The 26,278-nt window shown below is 39.0% G+C and overlaps 2 protein-coding genes across 2 annotated transcripts; one reads left to right on the top strand and one right to left on the bottom strand.

The window, feature by feature from the left end:
* Nucleotides 1-188: 188 nt before the first annotated feature.
* On the bottom strand, nt 189-18,551 carry hspa4a (heat shock protein 4a). The gene is made up of 19 exons (XM_034140247.1): nt 18,250-18,551; nt 15,420-15,477; nt 15,158-15,298; nt 13,248-13,370; nt 11,334-11,433; nt 9,838-9,971; nt 9,045-9,289; nt 8,648-8,724; nt 8,131-8,282; nt 6,999-7,105; nt 6,276-6,409; nt 5,751-5,932; nt 5,133-5,216; nt 4,304-4,450; nt 3,720-3,845; nt 3,474-3,581; nt 3,082-3,201; nt 2,781-2,942; nt 189-1,187 (listed from the first exon to the last, which is right to left on the bottom strand). The coding sequence occupies exons 1-19, from the start codon at nt 18,354-18,356 to the stop codon at nt 990-992; spliced, it is 2,505 nt and encodes an 834-aa protein (XP_033996138.1). The 5' UTR covers nt 18,357-18,551; the 3' UTR covers nt 189-989.
* An 820-nt stretch (nt 18,552-19,371) lies between these two features.
* Nucleotides 19,372-25,888, top strand: zcchc10 (zinc finger, CCHC domain containing 10). The gene is made up of 4 exons (XM_034139777.1): nt 19,372-19,474; nt 20,465-20,626; nt 22,013-22,048; nt 25,136-25,888. Exons 1-4 carry the CDS (start codon nt 19,434-19,436, stop codon nt 25,368-25,370), a joined length of 474 nt encoding a protein of 157 aa, XP_033995668.1. The 5' UTR covers nt 19,372-19,433; the 3' UTR covers nt 25,371-25,888.
* Nucleotides 25,889-26,278: the final 390 nt, after the last annotated feature.

Genomic DNA, 26,278 nt, shown 5'->3' on the forward strand with positions numbered 1-26,278 from the left:
AAATTAATTATGAATTAAATGTGTCCAAGTGTATGTGTATCTAGGGATCAATTAATCAACAAATGGTTCAGCCTGATCATTGTCTGTCAACATTACAATTACATTTCCTCCTGGTACACTTTACAAACTAGGGTAATGGGAATAACTGACACTATTGCTTGTGAATAAGCCATTTCTTACAGCACACGCTTTTTTGTCAAGTTTTATTTTTGCTTTTTTTGGTGATGTGGCAATAACAGCAGCACCCTGAAAGTGATTTGTTAGACCAGCATTCACACTGTTGAGTAGAAAAAAAGACAGTACAAGGCTACCAGAGAACAACAAACAGACCATTGCTTTTGAATGAGAAAAGCCAAACAATGAATTACTGCATGACAGTTACTTTAAGTACCTAGTTTCAACATACAATACAAGTATACTCAACACAATCTCCTTTCTTATTTTTTAACTAAATAAATCATAATCCAGCAGCTACAGTTATTTGTAGAGAACACATTTGCCTATTTGTCATGTACAACTTGGAACAATCCATATTTGTTTACATGTGCCACTGTTCCTATACCATATTTAGACATACTGCAATATTATACATTTTCATGAATCCTGCGTGTATTACTAGTTTTCTTTTGCTTAGCCACTTGTATTACAATTCTTTAAATCTCACATTCTTAGCTTAAAAGTGCTCAGGAGATGCTGAACAAACAATCGTTAACTTAATGGCCATCAAAGCAACACAGAGATAGCAGTTTCCACCATACGCTCACAACTTTTAGGTCATAAAGTAGTCCTTTCAATATTAATATTATGCAATATTTTTGTATTCATCAAAAAACAGAAAGAGAAATGACATGCCGAGGTGGCTGACTGATGAATAGTATTGATAAGGGATGCGGCTCTCTGTGTTTTCTGTGTCATCGATAACAATCTCAGATGAAGGACAAAATCAGGGGCATGTAGCAGGAGAGGAGGTGAAACTCAGGTAAAACAAGTTATTCAATGTCCATTTCAGGTTGCTTTTTCTCTGGTGTTCCCTGCTCCGTGCCTGCAGGTTTGGCTTTGTCTGAGTTGCATGGCTCCTCTGTTCCCTCCTGCCCATTGACCGGCCCGTTCTCTGTCTTCTCCTCTTTGGGAGGCTCCACCTTGGGCTTGGGTTTGGACAGCACGGGGTTGCAGGTTGAATAAAGCTCCTGAACAGGGAAGAAGAAAGTATTTGTTAGAGCAGGGGTTCCCAACCCCCGGTCCGCGGACCGGTACCGGGCCGCGGAGGTGTTACTGCCGGGCCGCGAAATAGCTGTGAGTTTATCGTAATATTTGCAGAATTATAAATATATAAAAATATTTTATCATAATATTTTTTTCAAAAAGTGTTTAATTTTCGCACCTATGCCACCAGTCATATTATTTCATCCAGTAGCTAGTTAATCTTTCACCAGAAAACCGTTGAAAATGGCTTTTATGATGTTCCGAGGGATTCGGTGGCTCAGCCTAAGGTCTCAGCCTCTTGTGCGCACGAGCATGTTACCGGTGCGCCAAGTAGGAAGAGGAGCGCACAGGAGACAACCGTTTGATTGCAGACTGTTATGTTTATGTGGGGAAATGGTGGTGCATACATTATTTGAGATATATTTCAAACTCGGACTTCATTTTAAGGACATGTCGGCCAGGGGTGTAGAGCTATTTGTTTAAGCACTGGATTGGCAAAACAGGAGAGTAAACCAGTATGCCTTGATCTATGAATTAATGTCCGGGACTCTCACGATCTGCTGCCCGCAGCTGTTTTATAGAAGGAAACCCTCCTTCATGAAATGGCTGCAGCATCAGGAGGCAGCGGGACGTAGGCCTATACTCGGTAAAGAGCTGTGCCTTTTTACGCACCGCCTTCGCTGTGTTTAACTTAATCAGAACAGTTTAAGAGTGACTGCAGGCTGCTACGTGTTAACCACACACACATCTACACACATCGAACTGCCCGATTACTCCCCCTTTTATTAGTTTTATGAAGGAGATGTCCAGTCAGTCACCAAGGCGCATGATGTGTGTGTGTATGTGCTCTGCTCAGCTCAGCTCTGTGTGTTCGGTGTGTTTGTGTCTGTCCGACACCGGCATATATGCGGCTGTTCCCAAAATAAATTAGTTTAATCTTAATCTCGATGCTAAATGCTGTCGGGAGTGCACCGGAATGAACGACATTTTCCCAGCATTCACTGGATTATCCGTAAATCATACAAACAAAACCAAAACGTTGATTTATCTGTTTTCCCGTTTTGGTTTAAAAACTGAATAACGTCGGTTTTTTGGTTTTCCGAAAAACCAAAAAACAACACCGGTTCTTTTTTAAACTTTGTTAATATGTTTTGGATGCATATTGTTCTAGTATTTGTTCAGGCTGTTACATACAATTAGCCTCTGTTGCTACCTGCTGGTGGTGAGTAAATATTAAAATCAGTTAAAATTGACAACCGGTCCGCGATTTTTTTTTAATGTATCTACCGGTCCTTGGCACAATAAAGGTTGGGAACCCCTGTGTTAGAGGACAGGTAGAAATATAGTTTTTTTTTTTACAGAGACCATGATTTACTCAAATCAGGTTTTAAAACAAATAACGATATAGTGTACAACCAATATGACAACTGATGATTTTCCCAATTTTTTCCAGTCACTACAAAACTCAATAAATAATTAAATCTAACGGGAGTGGATTTGATGAAGCTGTGGTAACAACCTCCAGTATTTCTATGGTCATATATCTGTACATGCCTTTGAATGCACTCTTTTAGTACCTTAATCTTGGCATGGATCTCCCCGATCTTGACGACTGGGTCCAGAGTGAGGTCCTGATTATTCTGCTGGTTCATCTTGCTGCTCATCCAGACCATGGCGTCCTTCCCCTGCTTGTCCACCCGAGTCACCTCCAGCTCATCCAGATGGTCGTACAGCTCATCCTGTGAGGAAAAGCACAGATAAATGATTACATCTGTTTGGTGATAGTTCATCAGTAGTCTAACATACAACCATGTGATGTAATAAATAAAGGTTAATCTAATCTAACTAAGCATTCATTTGGTGAGCAGACAAACTTACCTTTGCCTTGTAAGCTTCAACGATCTTCATGTACACCTGTATCTGTCTGCCAAGCTCCTCAAATGCTTTTGGTCTCTCGTTAGCTTCCATGTATCTCTCACAAATTGGCTGGCCCATTTGCTGTGGAAAAGAACATCAGGTTAAGTTAGCAAATCAGCCAGCGGGACAAAAAAATAAAAAAGTGACATTGTAGAGGAATGTTGAAATATAAATGTCAGCTTTCTATTACAAAAAAATGCAAATTAGCATTTATATCCAGTTTTGAAATAGGTGCACAAGTACCAAAACCTTACAGTGAACCATCTTCTCCAAATATCAGTTCATTATTGAATGGTAATGTTAACAGTTCACGTATAAACATGTGTGCAGTTACACACTGCATGCATGGTTACCTTCAGGTCACCCAGTTTGTCGATGTAAACTTGTTTCTGTTGGTCCTCTCCGTCTTCATACAGCCAGGTCTCTGTATCCTCCAGTTTTAATGAAAATGTGTCACGATCCTACAAGTAAATAAAGAAATTAGATTCAATTCCCAATTCGCACAATTGAAAGAACAAAACATGAAATGCATGCAGTACATTTGAATTTTAGAAAATATAAATGTTGGTGCTATTTTGCATCAAGTGTGATTTACTCACAGCTTCGTTCACAAACTTCTCCAGGATGCCGTGCAGTTTATCCCTCATTTCATACACATACTCTTCTACGTAGTTCTTAGCGTCATTCCTCTCCTTCTCCAGCTTATCCTGCATGATCATCTTACCCTGGAAGAGTCACAATAATGGTTTTCTCGATGTAGTCGGCAGAAGAAGACACAATCAAACAATAACATGCTACTTTGCCCGCTTACTGATATTACATATTATACCTTTTATCACTACAGTCAACACTTTGGTTCAGTTTAAAATCAGGTCGGGCTCTCTAAATGTAAGCTTGTGAAGTGGGAATAACAATAATCACTTTTGTGGGGAAAAAAAATCCACCTATTTAGAAAACATTAACAAACTCTGTAAAAGGAAAACTTCAATTAGTTTAATAGAATGTTGTCATGATTACGTCATCAGATAAGCATAGCTGTTATATTATAAACATAAATTATAAAGTGACTGACAATCATTCCCATTTGTTTGAAATAAAAAGCAAATGAAGATAGGATCTGGGGGTCTCACGTCCACATGGCTAAATGCATGCTGGACATTCCTGGTGATTTTTAGAGCATTACCTCATTCTCCACACACAGATTCAGAACGTCATTGGGCAGCTGCCAGTGCAACTTGTTCTCTATGGGCAGCTCCACTGTCTTCGTTTTGACTTTGGGCTTCTTCGCCTGAGGGGGCTGGTTCTTCCCCTGCTTGTCGTCCTCTGTTGTCTGATAAAGGAGAGATGAATTACAATGAATATATTCAACTATAACCTACATAATGTTATATATTTAACATATGCTTGAGGTTAGTACAATGATGGTGAATCTGAGAAAACATAAAAGGTTAAACGATTATCAGTCTAAATGGTCTTATTATAGTCAAAAATATTATTTTATAAAACATGTGAAGCCTTGAGGGACTTTCAGTCATTTTCCTCTGGTGAGTGACCCCTTGCTGGAATCTATCAAGCTCCACCTTAAGGTTTAAACTAATCCTATCAAATCATTTTCTTTGTGCTTGTGTGCCCCAACGAGAGATGATAAAGTCCTTTAAATGTGTGCAGGATTACTGTTATTTATTATTTGTTTATTGTTGTTTATTTATTATTTGTGTTGGATTTGCCAAACGATAGACTTTTGAGGATTGTTAGTACAGTTTTAATGTTTTAGTGTTTTAGTATTTCATTTGAACTATATTCTTCTCCCCTATATACTTTTTTACTTCTTTGTTTATTTACTCCTTTCTTAATGAAGTGCTAAATACGGTAATAGGGAAAAAGAACGAAGGGAGGATTTTAGAAACAAAAGCAAGGATGAAGAGAAGGAAAGAGGGAAATGAAATAAAGAGCAGAGAATCAAAAGAGCCCGAACTCTATGGTGATTGCCTTACAGGTCAGCACAAGTTTACCTCCATCTCTTCAGCTTCTGTTTTTTTATCTTCGCTGTCTCCAGCCGGGAGTTTCTGATCCTCATGGTCCATCTGCATTTTGTTCTGACAAACGGTAACAAAATGGAAGACATAGTACATTAATTATATTTTTATAAAACATGGCATTATGCTGCTAGTCTTATCCAAACTCGGGCTTCAGACAGATTGAATGTGAGTATCACAAGTCAGCAAACAACTTTCCTTCTCACTTATGTGTCCTGAGCCTCTTATAGGTAATGCAGAGGTAGTGTAATGTGTTCATGACGTTATGTCATTTTCTTCCTTACAGATTGGCCATCTACTATTGTGTGTCACCCTAGTTGAAGTGACATTCAATCAGAGGAACATTAAAGGGTAAAGTTTGCTCTAAAGAGGTGGAAAACAACCCAAAATAAAAATTATTCCAAAGGAGGCCTTAGCAAAAGACAACTTTAAGCCCTTGAAGAGATCTGGAACTTGTTAAGGCAAGATATCAAAATTCCATAGTGACGGCATTTCTGGCTTATACAACATCGAGGTGTGGCCAGACTGACTGTGTGAACAGGTTGTCTGAGGTGAAACACAAAGGTGTGTGTGCGTTGCTGTCAAAGTACACACCTCCTCTTCATTCACTGTCTGGTCATTCTCCGTCGACTCTTCCCCTTCAGGTACTTTAATGATCTCTACCAGCGAGGCGCTCGACACACTGAACATGCCGTGAATGTTGACCCGAACCTTCACCTTGACCTTTGCACTCTCCCCGGACGCCTGAGGAACCACATTCTTGACCAGGAACTGGCCTGTAGTGCAGAGGAAAGTGTTCAAACGGAAATTAAATTATTCAAATGGCATAGTTAACATGTTATAGAAATCTTTAGGAAGCTATCAAACATCTTGGAAGTAACATTTCTTAATTGTAAGCATAATTTGAATTGCAAAGTAGTTGCAACCACTCAAAGCTAGATGCTTGCACATATCACATTTGAAAATGAACAATCTCTTAAAAGAAAGTTAACTATAACTTGGACACTTAGGATTTAAGCTTGCATTTCAAACTATATCATTAACATACAAAATATCTCCAGAAACGACTTTTCAGTTATAATAGCTTTTTTAATCAAATATAGCTTGATGTTGCAGTACCTATAGCGCTGTTGGGGCAGGGCAGCTCCTTTTTGTTATTGTAGTAACCTTCAAGAGTAAAGGGCTCTTTCCGGAAGAAAGTCAAAACTTTGGAGAAGGGAGCTGCGTGGTTCTTTGGGAAAACCTCACAATCACTGTAAGCACACAGCAGGATGAAGTCAATTATTCAAGAGTAAACACAATTTGAGCAAATATTTGACATGGCTTGATACAGCTGAGACATTTTCAAATATCTGGTTAAATTTGATTGCAACTAGCATAGATTGCAGATGGTGGGTGTGTGTGGTGGAAATGAACTACAGTTGGTGTGGGTGTGGCAATATATCCTGCAGGCAGGTGTCCCAATCCCATGCAGACTTCCAGCCTTGTCCTAACTGCAGGTTTGGGAAGCTTTTCAAAACTCTCTTCTTATTATAATTTTCAGAGTTTGGGTTGCTTCAGCTGTCAAACTATCAGTGTGTCATCAACTATGGTCTTACAGACATAATATAAAATAACAAACAGTACGACATGTAACTGATATGGTAATGACATTCTTAACATTTAAAGGAATCTAAACATTTAAAAAAAACTAACTCCTGAAAGTTTAAACATTGCAACAATAAAGACATCTTATAAAGCATGATGTCCAATCAGTATGTGTTATGAACTCTCCTATTCTCTTAAAATGAAACAATATTCAAAAAAAGTATTTGATGTTCTCGGGTGTGCCGAAGCTCGTACCTCAGTCCCTCTTCTGCGGCCGAATTCCATTTTAGAGAGATGGAGTAAGGCACCACATCAGTAATGGAGAACTCTCTCACTTTGAATGCTGGTGACAAGATTGCACACTGAGGAGAAAAGGGGGAAAACATTAAAACAAAATTACTAAAGCACAAACTTCTCTCCTTGAAGTGGCTCAATTACTCTGACAGTCAGCAAAAAAAATCAATGTCCAGCCTGAATATTCTACTACCACTTAGAAAGGAAAGCATGATTAATGATTGTAAAGCTGTTACCAGCAAATGTTTGGTATTTTGAAACCTAATAATATATAAAAAAACACATTCAAATATGTTCAATCATAAATCCTGCATTAAAGGGGACCTATCATGCAAAATGCACTTTTTGATGTCTTTTATACATGAATATGTGTGAAAAACAAAACCCCTCTCTCTTTTCCTCCGTACCCAAATCTCTAAAAACGGGGGTACAACGGAGCTGATCCAGATTTGTGTCCGATATGATGCGATATAGGAAATGCGGACCCACGGCACTATCAGAAAGTTGCTATCAGAAACAATGCCCGACTGTTTTGGACGCAATATGGTCTCTGTTTACATTAGCAAGCATCGCTAACACTCAGAGCTAACCTGTACTGGAGAGAGTATGTGTAAAAAAGCAGGAAATAAAAAAAGGAATTCACCTTGTGGTAAACCCGCAAGAGAAAAAGCATTTGAGCTCCATACTGTTTCAGAAATAACCTTGATGTGGTTTGGAACATGATATGGTATTTAATCCCGGCAGAATTTAACTGTATCTGCCGAGTAATTCTGAGCATTAGGCATTAGCTTCCCCTCCTCTTCTTTTTTTTTTTTTCAAGCTAAGGACCCAGATCAGCAATTCTCTAACAGGCCTGAAATAGAGGGATATGAGGGATGTCTAAAATGCATGATGTGTTTGGTATTTTGAGCAAAACACATCATAGACATGTTTTTTATATATCTAAGACCCATAATATATGCCTAAAAATAGCATAATAGGAGACCTTTAAAAAATCCATGTTTGTCATATTCCACCATCACAGCTGTCAGTGAGTTAGTCTGCTGCGTGAGTAAACAACACTAAATGCAGGGTCTGGACAGGTGAGCCGTACCTGCAGAGCACAGCCTCTGGCCACGGCTTCATCTGCATTCAGGGTGGTGCTCAGCTCCTTCCCGAAGAATTTGCCGATTCGCTCCTTGATGGCTGGCATTCTGGAGGCACCGCCTACAATCTCCACTGCATAGATATCTTCCTTTTTCAGCTCTGGATGACAGGAAGCAGAGAGATCAACATTTTATTGAGTCAGAGTCAGAGTTATTGAGTCAGTGCTTTACATAGTGGTGATTCCTCTGTTTAACAACACTTTGAGTCTTCTTAAAAATTACATCAGGATTTTTCCTTTAAGTTAAATCATTTGGTGAAAGAACATTTTTCAAAAACATTTCCACTATATGTTTGTTAATTATGTGTGCTACAACTGCCCAGTATCAACATGCATATATAAAAGGAAATGAATAAAGGGAGGCCAGCATGATGCCAGTGTACAGAAGGAAAGGCTCTTTACTCAATGTGGGTGTGCACGTGATGACGGGGGTAGTCCAGCTGACATTCAAGTCAGATGTACTTACTGGTTTGTTCCATGACGCTGCGCAGGGGACCCTCTACTTTGGCCAGCAGCCCTGCACACATCTCCTCAAATTGACCTCTGGGGACACATGGTCATAGATTATTAATAGACCGAAATACACGGAGTACCTCTAAAAGTCATTTCTAATTATAGCCATGCATTTTTTTATTCGTGGTCATGGCAGCCTTATTTAATATTCTGACACTAGTCCATGGAAAAGAAAACTATACAAAATAAATGGAGCTGCCAGGTTGCTTTTTCTGGCCTGGATTGACATCATCAGTATCACACACAACATAAAGATTACCATTTTCTTAAAGCCTCATTTATGATTTTTGTCATACCTATAGTATTACAGTTTTACTTGTCTTAGTTTCTAAAATAAATATGCACCTCACCTGTTAAGTTTCCCGGAAACGTCGATGTCGTTCATGAAGCACTCGATGTTGAGAGGAAGGTCGGAGGAGTTGGCACTCATCAGCCTCTTGAGCTTCTCACACTCCTGGTAGAGTCGGACCAGCGCCCGGGGCTTGGTCTTTACGTCCAGCTTGTACTTTTTCCCAAACTCCTCGCAAAAGTGGTTGACCAAGATGTTGTCAAAGTTTTTCCCGCCAAGCTCTGGATCAAACGCTGTGGCCAGGATCTGCCAGGTGGAAGATATGGGTTAAATATTTAAAGGTATGGCAGGTAATCTAACTACTAGATGAGTATTTAATTCCAGTGTATAGCTGTATGTCTAGGATGGGTCAGGTGATGATAACTAAAAAATGGTGCTTAATATTTGTACTCATTCAATACATACAGTATGTTGGAATAAACAAACCGTACCTTATTCGCTATAAAAAAGTATTAAGGGTTAAAAAGTTTGGTACTTGAAAGATATCTGAAATGTTTCATCAATTCAATAAATAGCAGTGACGTTTAATTGTGTTTCTAGTGAATTCTATCACTTTTCAGGTTGCGCGCTACTTCAGTTGTAAGGTATTCCTATTTAAATGTTCTTTTCTGCTAATGAAATGTTTTAAAATAACAGGTTTCATCTTTCTTTTTACTTCAGAAAAATAATATGAACATGTGATTAAAAGAAATTACCCAACCTTTGGCCAAACCAGCCAAGAACATAGATCTGTAACATCGTAACCTGTTTTAAAAACATTCTCTCTGTGTGGACACAAATGATTCATTGCTCACCTTCAGCTTTCCCTTGTTGAATGCACAAACGGACACCTGGTAACCCGAGTGGCCCACATCCACAAACAGCACTATCCTGGGCTTCTCCTCTGGAGCTGGCAGGTCCTGCTTGTAGATGCCGTATGCAAGAGTCACTGCAACAAACAGGAAGACTCTGATGTTAGTTTGTGCTCAACTCAAAAGATAAACACAACAAAATACTGCAAAGGATGTCACTCAATGATGCTTTTGAGTTAGTTTAAAGATCAGCAGTTCAGTACAAAATGTCACTATAAATGTACATTTGTTATACTTGTCACATATGCTACAATATCTACGGAACCTACTGTAGATAGGTTCTGTTTTTGGTCCACTTTTATTCTCCATATATATCAACAGTTTAGGTGAAAATGTGGATGAAGCTACTTTACATTTTTATGCGGATGATACCGTGATGTATTGTGCAGGTCCCTCGATTAAGGAGGCGGTTGTTAAATTACAGGCTGTTTTTAACATTATTCAGACTCAGCTCTCTGAACTTAAGCTTCTTTTAAATGTTGATAAAACCAAGGTAATGCTTTTTTCAAAAGCTAAAAAGACACCAGAGCCTGTTTTAGATATTGTTACTATGCAAGGACAAGTACTAGAAGTGGTTGCCTGTTATAAATACCTAGGTATCTGGCTTGATGATTGTCTTACTTTTAAACTTCATGTCAATAACCTGCTTAAAAAGCTGAGGGTTAGACTAGGTTTCTTTTTCAGAAACAAGTCCTGTTTCTCACTTGAGACCAGGAAAAGGCTAGTCACTGTGACCTTTTTACCTGTGCTGGACTATGGTGATTTGTTGTATATGAATGCACCTGCCCATTGCCTGAACAAGTTAGATGCCGCCTATCACAGCGCACTGAGATTTGTCACAAATTGTAAAGCACTTACACATCACTGTACCCTGTATGCCAAGGCAGGTTTGCCATCACTTACTGTACGGAGGCTCAGTCATTGGTACACGTTTATTTATAAAGCTTTGTTGGGTAAACTCCCGTATTATATCTGCTCTCTGATAACACAGAGAGTTGTAAGCAGCTATTGTCTGAGATCGCATGATGTAGTATTGTTAGATGTGCCAAGAGCAAGGACTGTCTTAGGTAAGACAGCTTTTATGTGCGCAGCTCCACTTGCTTGGAACAATCTTCAGCAAGAATTGAAACTGAGCAATCTCATTCCTTTGCATGTTTTTAAAGCTAGGCTAAATGAAATGCTCGTTGATACTATGGGTACATGTAAATATAATGTATGATGTCCTTTATTGTTTTATGTTTCATGTGGAACCTATATGCTGCAGGTCTCCCTTGAAAAAGAGATCTATGATCTCAATGGGACCAATCTGGTTAAATAAAGGTTTGAAATGAAATGAAATGAAGATATAATTTCATGGCACAATGTTATTATTTCTCAAATAACCCAATAAGTAGTTAAATTGGCTCAGATGCTACTCGTCCTGGATAGAGATAATGTACCTGCAGTGGAGTCATTCATTAGTCGAAGACAGTTGAGGCCAGCAATCTGCGCTGCATCCATGACAGACCTTCTCTCTGGGTCAGTGAAATAGCTTGGTACCTGGGAAGAAAAAAGAATGTCGATGAATAATGAAAATGTAAGGCATTAATGACATGCCAAACATATCCTTTATTCCTTCTGTGTGAATGATCACTTTGATGCATCACAATATGTCTGGATAACGTTGCCCTGTTTGTTTCTCTCTGTGCTCTCTTTGAAGAAACTAGAAAGGGCTAATTTTAGCTATTGGCAACAGTAATAATAACATGCAAGTCATCTCTAGGGCTGATGCATACTGTGGACCAGTGAAACCAGTGAGAGTAAAAGCCTCTCTGTGTGAGGTCCGTAACGTTACATAACAGATGCTGTTAGTGAGTTCATATAGTGATCACAGTAAGAAACACAACCATCTCGTTATTTTCCAACAGGGTGCATGAGAGGAAATAAAGCTTTTAGAAAAGCCATCTGGTGAAGTGCTTGGAGCTCAAAATGTCACACAAACATTTATACATCGAGGAGACAACTCTCACTGGACATTTTTATTAAAAAAACTACTTGAAAATGCAACTAAATGCCATTAATAGATGTCAAAAAGGAAGGGTGGATATACAATGAACTATAACACTTAAAGGGGACCTATCATGCGAAATGCACTTTTGTACGTCTTTTATACATGAATATGTGTCCCCGGTGTTCCAGGGAACTCACCAAGTGTCAGAAAACACAACCCTCTCTATTTTCCTCCATACCCAAATCTCTAAAAAAGGGGCTGCAACGGATCTGATCAAAACTGATCCAGATTTGAACACTTTACTGACGTCAGTAAAGTGGCGCTACGGCTAATGGGCCAACTCTCCACCTATCAGGGGAATGTGGGGTTGGGCCACGGCCGGCCATTGCCGCTCAAAAGCGCTGGAGACGTTGTAGTACATATGCCAGGCCTGTAAGTGGCGCTGTAGTCTGCCACAAAAGCAGCGAAGAAGACTTCCCGCACGTGGTTACCATGGTTACCCTTCTGTTTATTCTCCGCTGTGGCTTTTTTTCTCCCTCCCCGAGGCAAGCGTTTGCTCCCGCTGCTGTAATTCAATGCAATCCCTCCCCGTCGAGGCAAGCACTGTAATTCTCTCCGGTTAGTCCACCAGCAGATGACAAACACCCACCTCTCCGCCTCTTCCAAGGAACGAGGGGACCGTGCGGCAGTTTCAGTTAGGTTTTCTTTCGCCGGTCAAGATGTCCGTTAAAGTTTAAATCTTCCGGACAAAATTAGAAAAGTGCCGGTCAAAGGTCTTCTTTGTTATTTATTGAGCTTTAAAACAAATGAATAACGACTCTATAGGCCTATAATAATATAATAAAACACGGACGGAGATCTATTTTTCTCCCCCTCTTCTGACTTAATCAGAGCACGGCTCCCCTCTCCTGCAGGGGGGGCGTGGTCCGCTGCAGCTCACAGAATCAGCCCCGTAGACAGCAAACAGCAAATAGAGCGAAATGAGGCATGGCTAAAATGCATGATCCGTTTGGTATTTTGAAAACAGAAACTTATAAATATACCTTATATAGGTATGGCCCTACAATATATCATTTAAAGATAGCATGATAGGTCCACTTTAAGTACAGGTCATTGCATGAGGTAAAGTTAATAAAGTAAACCTCATCAGTCCGAGGTCATATCTTTAAATACACTATGTGCAGTGATCCAACAAGTAACATAACACCTCCTCAGACAGTTGATGCCAACTAGATAATATATGTTTGGACAAGGCACGAAGAAAAATAATGCACTATACTCTATTCTACAATAAAGTTTTATAGATTTTCAGGCACCCTGCTGAAGTGGAGAAAGCACTGCAGGTTTCTCGAGGAATCCTTACCGAGATGACACAGTCCACAACTGGTTTCTTCATTGCACTTTCAGCAGTCTCCTTCAGTTTGGTCAGCAGCATGCCGGTGACCTGCTCGATGCTAAACACTCTTTCCTCCTCCATGTACATCACCTACAGTCAGGGAGAATCAAGTACACTATTAAATTGAGACAATGCAGGAATTTTACAATCTTTAAAGGCTGTTTTCTCAAAAGTCAGAAATGTCCACTTCAGTAGCACTAAGATACCCCCCAAACTACATTCCTATCTGTATTCTAAAGGTTTCTTTAAAGAGGACTTTGTTCATATTTAATGCAGGGATTTGGTTTCTGTGAAGGCCGTCAGATATATGGAGTGATTAAGAGGTGTCCAAAATGTCCTCCGTAAAAACCATTGACTCTATGAGATAACAATTGTTGAACCTGGCTATATCTTATGTTCACATTTCTATTCTGTAAATGTATGCAATTTAGCACATTTATAATAAGATAATGCCTAATTTACATATTTTATTTCGGGAAAGTGAATTTGCCTTAAAAAACAACTGTCTTAGTGTAAGTCAGGGGTCGGCAACCTTTTTGATATGAAGTGCCATTACAAAAACAAAACAATTATCAGCGTGCCGACGATCGTGAATTATCAACGGGAGGGGTGAGGAGCTCGGCGCTCGTGAACTGTCAACAGGAGGGCGGGGGGAGCCTCGCTGCGGGGAAGCAGTGTGTGGACCTGTCAGCGCAACTTACAGGATGCCGAATTTAACAAACAAATTTAAATAATTGGTTTAAACGGCATAATAATAAGGACGATCGTCCGTTCTGTGATTCTCCAGAACACACAGATGGCCAGTCCGCCCCTTTGTAGCATATTATTTCGATGAGAGATGAGCAGATCGCCACTGGGCTTTCAACTAAAGACACAGCCACGCAAAAACTGCAGCATTTATACAGCTCCTTATGGGTACTGCAATTTGTGAAGTGCTTTCCTCTGTGGTGAAACGATCAGCACTGCACCACGGAGGAAAGCGGCAGAAAGTCGCCTGGAGTTAAAGAGAGCGGGGCTGCGTTGCGTGCATGGCTTCCTTCTGCAGGTAACGGGGAGACGCGCTCTGGCGGCGGTCTCGTTCAGGATCCGAAAATAACATTTTAATATTTTGCACTTATTCTAAGTGTGCCACTGGTTACGGTGCCAGGGGTTGCCGACCACTGGTGTAAGTAATCAACTAGGTAAGTTTTATGGTGATTTATTTATTGGCTCAGAATGTTACCCTATTCATCTCTTAATATTGTTGACATTTCTTATTAATAACTTTATTTATATAGCTATAAATATGACTGTTTTATTGAAGGATTTAAACAGAGTTGAAGCTCATAAAACAAGCACTGTAATACTGTACCGTAACCATATTTGTGTATTAGCACTTATATACTAATAAAGGACTGGCTTATCTAAAGCTAGTTGAGTAGCACTTGAAATGTTTTGGCTCTATGAAACCTGATGTACTTATATGATTCTGTTTTCTTCAAGTTTGTATCTTCTTGGTCGAATGCACTTATTGTAAGTCGCTTTGGATAAAAGCGTCAGCTAAATGCAATGTAATGTAATGTGTATATAATATGGAAATATGGAATCTTAAAACTCCTAATCCAAGGACTGTTTTTGTGGGCAACAACAGGTCGATGCAATCTTCTCTTGTCATTTCTTCTGATGACTCACATTAATAATCTCCACAGGGACACCAAAGCATGCTGGGCTGTGAGTTTGCAGTGTGCAAGCCAGGCACTGTCATATGTGTACTTTTCAAGACCTTTGAGAGGGTTTTGAATCTTACACTATCCATCTGATGGCACCAAAAGAACATTTTGTTTATATTTATGAATTCAGTTAATTGATTGCAAGTTTCCTATATAGTTATTACTTACCTTTATGCCGGTGGATCCAGAGGGCAACTGTGCCAGATCATACACCAGGTTAGACTTGGCTGCCTGGACATAGGGGTCTGAAAACGCCCTGCCATGGAATTGCTTGAAGCCTTGCACTGTGTTCTGACAGTTGCTCACCACCTGGATGTGATAAAGGAGGTTAAAGAAGAGATAATAAATACAAATGAGATATAAGTTTCCACTTTTTGGGATTTAATTACAATTAACTCAAATTATGTTATTACAAATGAATTGATCTTACCTGGCTCTTTGCAGCTGCTCCTATAGATCGGTTACGTGGTCCATATGACACAAATGAGCTGGAAGAAAAAAAAACAGAAATGTTAAAGGTGGGGCAGGTAATTTAGGAGAAACCAGCTCGAGTGCGCTAGAATTTGAAAATACGCAACCGGAAAAAATCTGCCACTTCCTTACAGAGCCCCTCCTCCAACACACACATGACCAATGAGGGCACGAGATAAGTTTGTGCACAGATGGAAGGCTGACAGGCAGGTATGCCATCCAGTTATTTTAGCCGGGCCGGCTAAAATGATTGGTCGTGCTTTTTACAGCGCTGCGGCTTCCACAGATGAATTTTTTTTAATGTATTTATTGTCAAAGCATATAATATATTCATTGCTATCGGGATGTTAAGAGCATTCCATGGAATATAACAAAAAGTGTTTCTGAAATAAATTACATACCCCACCTTTAAGCTATGGCACACATGATATTAAGAGCAAGCAGTGTACGTGCGTTGTATTTTCCAGGTATTTGGGGAAACATCCTCAATCAAGAGGATGGTACTTGCTAGTTCAGTTATTACATGGTCTCATGCCTATACTGAGGCCACCCCACAATAAACTGGACCAACTGTTTCTTATGTCAGCAGTAGCAATGCTATCAGTTTGTTTGGGTTGGCATAATTGTAACATTTTAATATGCGTTTTCTTAAGATATTTGCCAACAAATGTAGCTCATGTGGAACTGAAATCTTGTGTCTGCATTTAAGTTTGTTTAGATCCAGCTCTTACAGTTAACAAGGTTATGTATAAACAGTCGGACATGATGCGACCAGTCAACTTGTATCCAAGCGGGATTTGGTCTCAACAGGCTTGTCATCAAAATCTCTTTCAAACACAATGTCAATGGTGATCGTCAACACACAAATGTAGTTTGTGATGTCAAAAGAAAGTCAACAAGTTTTATGATGTGGTGTTTTTTAAAGGTCCCATGTCATGGCCATTTCTACTGATCATATTTCCATTGTTGAGGTCTACTAGAATAGATTTAAATTGTGCAATTTTCCAAAATCACATTGGTTTCTCATACAGCATCTCTGTATAGTATGTGTATTAACCAGGTATTCACTCTCTGTCCTAAACGGCTTGTTGGAGCTCCTGCCCCCCCCTCCCTGTGAGCCGAGCGTGCTCTGATTGGTCGGGACGTTGCGAGGCTTGTTGCTGCGAGGAGCGGACAGGTTTCCGGGTTGGCGATACAGCGAGAACAAGCGAAACTCATCCTGAGCACACACAAACACTCACAGCCGAAGTAAAAACAATAAGTGTGGCTTGATATTGAGTAAGAAAAAGGTTTAGAACGCTGTGAGAATGGGTCTGCGGAGAGCATTTCTCCGCGATCCCAACTCGTCTATTACCAGCGTTCAGGGAGCTCTATGCAAGTCAATGGGGACTCCCTGTTAGTTAGCCAAGGGATCCTGGTGTGTGAGGTGCTCCGCAGATTGGTCCATTTGGGCCAATCCGGTCATTTGTTGTTGATTTGGGTATTCACACGTCACAGAACCCAGGAAGTAAACAATGGAAAATGAGAAATCTCCAACGAGGCGTTTTGGGGCAGCATAGACAGGTATTTTCTGTGTTGAGTTTTACTCGCTACAGGGTGTACTTTGAGGGTTTTTGACTCTGCAGACCGTTTACATGCATAAAAACCTTCATAACACACAAGGGGACGGGTAATAACCGGAAAAGCATGACATGGGCCCTTTAAACCATTTGTACTGATTTGAAGGGTAAAACACAGGGACATAAGCATTAAGCACTGTACTACATTAGGTTAATGCTTATCAAATGTAATGTTTATGCCACAGCTGTGCAGAGTGCACAAAAAGAGTACAATCATTAGATCAGTTTAAATAAGATAAACCTTGTTCCCCCTAGGGATAATGGATTTTATATTCCCCATAAAAAAACAGCAAAACTAAACCAAATTAAATCAATGGAAAAACATTATTTCTGGTGAGATAACACGTTTACTTAAAAAATAGGATACAGTTTACCTTGTAGTTAATAAGAACGAATATTGTTGAAGATATAAACAGTCTAATTTACAGCACCTGTACACAGGTCAACACCTTACAAACGACCCCTTGAAAAAAAAATTTCATTAGGATATTGTAACAACACCAAAGCCATAGTGGGTACACAGTGTGCTGTAGCAACCAAATGAGCTGAATTCAAACAATTTATTTATTTTGTAAGTACATATTATAAATGGTATAAGTCAATATCTTTAAGTATACATCATAAAACACTTTAATTTAACTCAAACTTGCTAGAATATTCCAACAAGCGGCTGGCTGCTGTCGTCATCGTTGAGAACATAACTGAGGCGCACAGTTTGTCACACGGGACACACCGGTTGGTCGGAGCTTTCGCCTCCAAGACGTGAACAACAGCAATTAGAACGGGGTTAACACCGCCCGCTCTTGTTCACCGGGCAACCAGGGTCTGTTCTCAAACAATACAGTAACGGTAAAAGAGAAAAACTGTAAGCTTATAGCTAACTAGCTAGCTCCTTAAGGCTCCATTGGTGGTCGGAAGACACGCTGTAAGGATTGTTTTATATGGTTTGCTTTAACGTTAGAATCATTGACAATACTGACTTTCTAATACGGATAGGTAGATTTAAAAGCCAGGGGGATACACGTTTGGCTAGCAAGTCAGTAAAAGCAGCATTCACGTGTATTATGACCGGTGAGATACATACAAGCGTTTAGAAAATAACAACCCTCTGTCCTTTGTAGCTGTCCTCTAAGAATTCCAATAAATAATATACGTGTTTAAGGTACTTACGGTGTGCATCTGTCGCTGTACTCATTAGCGACAGTCTCGATCCCTCCGGCTCGGGCTACAGCTACATAGCAGCTTTGAAAGCCCAAGTCAAATCCCACCACTGACATCTTCTGTGATACGATTGTCCTCTGGCTATAACAACGTTATCTACAGTTCGACCTATACTAAATAAAACAAACGTTGAGCTCTGAAAATATGTTAAAGCCAGGAGAGGTAGTTGTGGTGAACTGTTCTTAAGTAAAGCTACTTCTATACATAATCCACACCGCTGTCTATTACCGGTGTCTCTGATCTGTGCTGGCAGCCTGCAGCAGCAATGTGGTCTAACGGACTTCTCGTGGGAAGTCATCGCGAGATTTGAGTCGTTCTAGATAAATCTAGACCACTCTGGACTTTTCTATAAACATGTGGAGGTTTTCTCTCTGATTTAAAGGTTTCTACAAGCCTTGGCTTAATTCTATTATTTACCACATTGTTGCTTTATTTTAAATAAAATGATATTATATTTGATATATTGTAGTTCCTTTGTGTTCATTCTGTTATAAAACATACACATACCATTCAACACAAAACAACCCAACAAAAAATAAGAATCTAATGGAATAAATGATTTTGAATTGTTATCATTCACATTTCACATTGAAGCATGACACTGTTAAACAGGGAATGCAACATTTAGGATGATGTTTTTTTTAAAGATGACAATAAAATGTTGTCCAAAGAATGTCTGTGCAGGAGGTTCATCCTACATTCCTCTTTTTAAATTAACCAAAATCTGAAGGATGTACAATATTTAAATACCCTCCTTTCATGCATTTTAAAATACAAAATAAGTATGACATGTTTGAAAACAATGATATGAATATAGCTCTTGACAAAAGTAACCATGGGTGGGTGTAATGATAATTGAGTAGTAGGAGGGAACATTATGTTATTGACAGAGAACCAAATGCTCTGTATAATGTTTGCACACTATTACAATTATTCTGTGATTGTTACATTATTTTCCTATATTTAATCTGGTGTGTTTGATTTTGTATAATCCCAATAAAGTAATTTGCACTGGTGAAAAGGGAATAACATATGTGCAGTACACCATTGTTGTCGTTAGGGGAGCACTCATTAAGGCTTCCGGAAATACGTACTGGTCTGACACCAAAGAAGAAGAAAAAGTAAACTGCAACATGGCGACTCCCATGCACAGAATAATAGCTAGGAGGCAAGCGTGAGTATACTTTATATTACTTTGTATAAATACACCCTTTTTTATTGTTTGGTGAACACAAATTACATTGCGCTGGTCTAGATTTGTGTTAAATAAAGGAGATCAAATACGAAAACAGCAGGGCTAAATAGAGCAGCAGCGCCCCGCGGTCTTTCTCTACAATGCATTGTTATTACTACCGTCGGAAGGTTTTCTGTCCCGTAATCAACAAATACCTTGAGATAATTCAGTTGATTCGAGATAATAGTACTAGATACGTCAAGGAAGTATATCTTGGATCATTGGAATAGTATAGTTACATTTTAAATTAGTTAATATACCATATTGTTCTCTCATAGACCCATACTACTTTGTGGAGGTATGGGGAACCGCAAGCCAACACTAGATATATATATTAGATAGATAGTTCTGTTACATTCAGTGCAAGAATTACAACATTTAAAAATAGAATAAAAGAAACATTAAAAGCAAATGCATACATATTCACCGTAGATCACACATAGTTCAGAAGAGTATCTAAGAATACACACTATAAAATATACAGAATAAATAAATACTCTAATACCAATATACTAAAGGGCCAGACACATATAAACATAGTGTACTATATATATTTAAACATTTTGCACAGAAGCTTTTAATTAAAAGTAAAATATATCCTGTGAGGAAGTGTACAGTAAGTAGGCTATACTATGTATGTACAGTATGTGCAAATTGTTCATTATGATACAGAAGATAGCCATAATAATTGGAAAGTGTTTATCGTTGCAATACTCAACTAGATTTAAAAATATACACTGTAGAATGTTGGTAGGCATTACCAAAATGATTGATGATTCAACCATACAACATTTTCACCAGCTACAAAGCTTTACTTTGCTGAAAAGTAGTTATTGGCAATTAATCATTACTCGACTTGAAACAAGGAAATGTAGCTGCGACATTGTCTGTTCATGTCTATCCTAATTCAGTCTGTTATTTTACATACAGGGATGCAAACAAACAAAGTGTTCGTTGCCAGAAGTGTTTGGAGCTGGGACACTGGACATACGAATGCACTGGGAAGCGGAAATATGTGCACAGACCATCAAGAACAGTTGAGATGAAAAAGAAACTGAAGGAGAATGAAAACAAACCACCGAGCATCCCTGGGTAAGGATATCCATCAGAAAACTGCATAGAAACAGAAAGGCAGGATGATTCATTTTATGCTACTAAAAACACAAGGGATTGTCAAATCCCTAAGGCACCCAGTGGAGTTCCTTTCAGAACCTGAAGTAAATCAAACTTGTCAATCTAGAGACATACTTTTCTCACTACCATTGCTGTGAGAGCATGTGAACCCAGCATTGTTCAGGTTAAACAGATCCAAAAAATGATTGAGAAAAGTATTTGCCTGGCATTATTCTTTATACAGAAACTAATACAGAAGGAAAATGTGTCAATCAGTCATACCTTAGTGATGACTGAATTAATGAAACCTTGTGAATTAAGCCTTAGGAAGTTTTGCTTTTTGCTCTCTCTTATTGTGCTGAAAAATATTTGAAGTTTTATAGTTTCAAACACAATGACACCTGGTGGCTTGCAAACCGTATAGAAGCTACCTAAGACGGGCTGAAGCACGACACAACACCTATCTGTTATGACTAGTTTTAGTCTTGTGTGTGCAAAAACAGTTCAATAAGCCTACATGTTGTTTTTAACTGTGCTGCATTACATTTAGAGGGTGTTGCAATATATTGCATGACATCATTTATCAATGCATAAACCAAAAGTTGTTCATGCAAAATATTTTATCTGACAGAAAACCTTAAATATTGATGTCATTTAGTCCAGCTGTCATTGCCAGCTTATTTGTTTTAATATCATGGTCTATATTCATCTAACATTAATATGAATCACAATGTGATGTGAAAACGTTATATTCATTTATAAATTAACAAAGTGGAAATGTTGTACTTTCTTAATTATTTTTTTCTTTTATCTGGCTAATGTGTTTATCACAAGTATCAAAACACTTTCAAAATTGAATCAAGCCCTTTCAGTGATGTTGTATGCTTAGGCCACATAAGTAACATTGTATTCTTAATTTAACACAAGCTCCTACAAAATGTATTAAAACATTCACTTCACATGAATGGTGAAACGAGTTTTGGAAGAACTGTGTCACCCCCCCCATCTCTACTCTACTTTCTAAAACTGACCCATAAGCAAAGGACAATGCTATTGCTTTATATTGCCATTTAGTGGATCAAATTTAAATTACAGCCAAACACTTCAAAAGAATACTGCACATTATTATCAAGATTTTTTTTTATGTTCAGATATGTCACTTTGAATAAAAAAAATTATGTAACAATTAATCCCATTACACAATAAGCACTGCCTCTCTTTTCATGAAAGCTATTGACATAGCCAATTTTAAAACTACTACAACACATATTACTACTTATCACTTGAGTAACAGGCCAATTCAATCTCAATGTATTGACTAATAATAATAATATCATCTCATTAAGGCTTTTATTCTCTTTACAGACCTGGAACAGAAGGGCCTAGCGAAAAGAAAAAGAAGTAAGTCAAATGTATATTTAACTGAAGTTTGAGATGATGAATATTTTGACTCCAGACAATATATATTTTTGATGTTAAACAAGTCCCAGATGTACGATACGCTTGAATAATATACCTACAGTTTGTGAAATATTTTGATACTGTAGCAATCTTCTACATCTTAATATAAATACATGTGTTTAGTATCTACATTTTATTGTGTAAATCTTGTTATGCTAATAACATGTTAATGTTGCATCACTCCAAGAGCCCTTCAATTCTTCTGATGGTGGGGGGTCAATTTGTTTTGGTCATTCACACATTGTCACACAAGGCTTGATACGGTCACATGATGAGTTGTAGTCACATGAAGGCCCAATTCCAATCCACCCCCTGCCTACACACTACCCCTCCGTTCGTGCGGAGGGTCTGCCACATTAAGTGCTGTTCCAAACCAACGAGTGTAGAGGGGGAGTGGGTTATCAAGCCCTCAAACAGCGAGTCTGCATCGGTGCGGACTTCACCTGCTGCCCTACCTGACCGGACTCAACGCTGTGTGTGTCCGTCAGGAAACAAGCTGTTTACAAACAGTTCCTGCAAACATTCACTGATAAATTGCGATGTTAACAACCTCATGATAACCTCATATTTTTTTTACTTAGGATCATACCTGTGTTTAGTATAAAGTTGTGTATATTTACAGACTGTTGCAAAAACTAAGAAGCTTATAAACATCAGGTTCAAAACTAAAAGAGCTTTACAAAAAAGTAACACAATTAAAGATGTTTGGAGTTTTATTTGAGTTATTTATTTTATTTTTTGTCCAAGAGATGCTGATTTGAAACCGTTGTTACATACAGTTACGGCATTTCCTGTTTCTGGCGGAGAGAGGGGAGTTTGTTCCAAAGCTTGCTGCTGTATTTGCACCCTCCATCTGACAGGAGGGAGCCTCGTTGAGCTGCGAGTGTCACTCCGCCACGGAGTGGGTAGGGTGTGGTTTGGAATTGGACCGAAGTCATGTCAGAATCCTGGTCACGTAAATGTAGGTGATCTGGGAGTTTTTAGGAGGGATGTCGTAGTGACCCTGGCCCAATCCCAAACCACTCCCTCGACCCTACCCCTCCGTGACGGAGTGAACTCCGTCTGTAGCCACACTCGCAGCTCAACGAGGCTCCCTCCTGTCAGATGGAGGGAGTAAATACAGCGGCAAGCTTTGGGACGGCCTCCCCTCTCTCCGGCAGAAACAGGAAATGCCGTAACTGTATGTAACAACGGTTTGAAATCAGCATCTCTTAGACAAAAAATGTAAATTAATAACTCAAATAAAACTCCAAACATCTTTAATTGTGTTACTTTTTTGTAAAGCTCTTTTAGTTTTGAACCTGATGTTTATAAGCTTCTTAGTTTTTGCAACAGTCTGTAAATATACACAACTTTATAATAAAATGCACACATTTACCTTTTTCTAGACTAACCACAGGTATGATCCTAAGTTAAAAACATATGAGGTTATCATGAGGTTGTTAACATCGCAGTTTTTAACAGCGTGTTTCCTGACGGACACACACAGCGTGACTCCGGTCAGGTAGAGACCGGTCTCAAGTCAGCACCGCTGCAGACTCGCTGTTTGAGGGCTTGATAGCCCACTCCCCCTCCACACCGCTCCACACTTGTTGGTTTGGAACAGCACTTAATGTGGCGGACCCTCCGCGCGAACGCGCAAACGGAGGTGTAGGGGGCGGTTTGGGATTGGGCCCCTGTGATCAAGTGGATTTTATATGACCTTTGCAGCGTTACTATTGATTCAAACTGTAGAAGTCTAGATGAACATTCTTAAAAGAAGTGTAATGAAACTGCTCCCTCTAGTGGAGACAATTGATGACAGTTTGCTGAAAACTGCTAACACAAGCAGTAAAACAATTGAGTAATTTTTTTCTCCTATTGAGTCATATTACAATGTCTGTTGTTTCTAATCCTAAATATCACAGCTTAATATAGCAGCTGAATGGAATCTTTCTGTCATTCATTTTTGTATTATTCACATCTCTGTATTTTCTACCACAAAATGTCAAAATGTATTCCGGTAAAAGTCCCATACTTTTAATTGGGAAGGCTTTATTTTACCAGCCTAGCATATGAGCCCCTATGTTTCATTATCATTCCCAAATTATTCATTTTTGTAGACCTTTTTCACAACAGGCCTTTTGACTTGTGGCAGAAAGGCGCAGGTGGAACTAATGACTTTAACGATGGCTTGGTCACAGCTGTGATGCAAACACTGTAGATTAATTAATAAGGACATTTGCTACACTTGTGTGTGCCACGTGAAACTCTCTGCTGTTACAATGGACCTTTTCAACTTTAAGGTCCCTCCACATCTTCCCCCTGGTCATGTGTGCTGTCGCCTCCCACACATCAATTATTTGCATCATCACAGGCTGAAAATTGTCTATCTATAACTTACCAACAGGTATTCGGTGTATAATTGAGCAGTGAGGACTTTATCTTCTCTATAGACAGTTTGGCTCCAGCATAAATTCAGATGTTGTGTCATGTGCAGTTGCTTTTTAGCAGGCCATCCTAGTGTTTTGGTAGGAAGGGCAGATGGTGAATGGGGATGAGATGTGTGAGACATCTCAACAGTGACTGTTTCGCTTAATGGTGTTGTTCCCCATTCATTAAAGACAACAACTCATTGATAAAGCTGTAAAGGGCAAGACTAGTCAGATACTTTTTCATAAGTGTGAGTACACTGGTCTTTAAAACATTTAATAAGAAAAAAGTACTTGTAAAGGTAACTTTTTAGATTTTCCCGCATTTTTTCAGTTTGAATAATAGACCTAACAAAAATTCAGCAGGTTTGAACATGTCATAGACATCATGCCATTTCACTTTTAAAGTAGACAAACCAAGCATGTCAGTGTGGCTGAAGAACAGTCAACCAAGTGAAAAGCCTTTCAACATCACTCTACATATTCTTTCTCTCCTCCTTTGTAAACTGGCACAACTACAGCCCGACTGTAAAAGTGTTAGACCTTTTATAACAACACTTGCTGTTCTGTTTACAGTATTCATGTTTTTCTTTTGTGCTCCGCCACTCGCTCTCAGGGTTAAAGATGGTAGCGGCAGCAGCAGTGATTCAGCCAGCTCCTCAAGTGACTCATCGTCAGACAGCAGTGACTCCTCCAGCTCCTCTTCAAATGACAGCGACAGCAGCGGGGACAGCGACGATGACAGCTCTTCCTCATCTTCTTCGTCCACTTCATCCTCAGACAGCTCAGACTCAGGAAGTGGCAGCGGCTCAGATCAAGGACCTCCAAAGAAGAAGAAAAAGAAGAAATGAACAAATGTTAGAATAAATGTTTTTTCTCTAAGTAAATTGAAGCTGTCCACTTGAATCCCCCCCCCCTCCCCCCTCCCTTTCTTCTCATAATTGGATTGATCCAAAGGGAAAGGACACCTTTAGGGCTGTAATAGTGCTTCTACAGTTTAGGCAAAAAGGACAATTTGATTATTTTGTGTCAGCCATTTTCTAATTTTTTTCTTTTCGAAATGCATATCTCTCTTCCTGTTACTTTATTGATATATTTTCCCACGTTTCTATATGTACTTAGCACATTTTTAATTCTGAGAACATTTATGAAAAGAATCGTGTTAAATTTGTGATTTTGTACTAAAGTTTATTTTTCGTCAAATTTAACTGCCACCGCACAACCTCAAAAAAGTAATGCCGTATCTGGTATTCAAAAGACATTGAACCTTTCCAAGGATAGAAAATAAAAGTCTGTTCAATTTTAAATTAGTTTTGAAGTTGGAAAGTCTTGTTTCACTGTAAAATAAACTTGGCTTGGTTTTCTTTTTTATGGTCCTTGCTCAATTTGATATTGTAAAATATTTTACTTTGCTAAAGACAAACACATTATAATGACTTTACTTATGCATTTCAGAATAAAATGCCAAAAATGGTCTTTTTGTTAACTGATTTACACAAATTATATTTTCAAAAACAGCATATATATCTGTGCCAAGCAATGTGGTTATAAACGGTGTCTCCTTGGAAAATATAAAAAGTGTTGTGATTTATTTGCACTCATGAATAGGCTGCCTTTTTGGTGATGAAGATGAAGAATTTGGGCGTGGCAGACCACAGGACTGTCCCTCACACCGCTGCCATAGTCATTAGCATATGTTGTGTACATCTTGATATACTTTAAGTTCAAAGAAGTTTTTAATCGAAAATGCTAATAATCA

The sequence above is a fragment of the Trematomus bernacchii genome, unplaced genomic scaffold (genome assembly GCF_902827165.1).
Source record: "Trematomus bernacchii unplaced genomic scaffold, fTreBer1.1, whole genome shotgun sequence".
NCBI classification, from domain to species: Eukaryota; Metazoa; Chordata; class Actinopteri; order Perciformes; family Nototheniidae; genus Trematomus; species Trematomus bernacchii.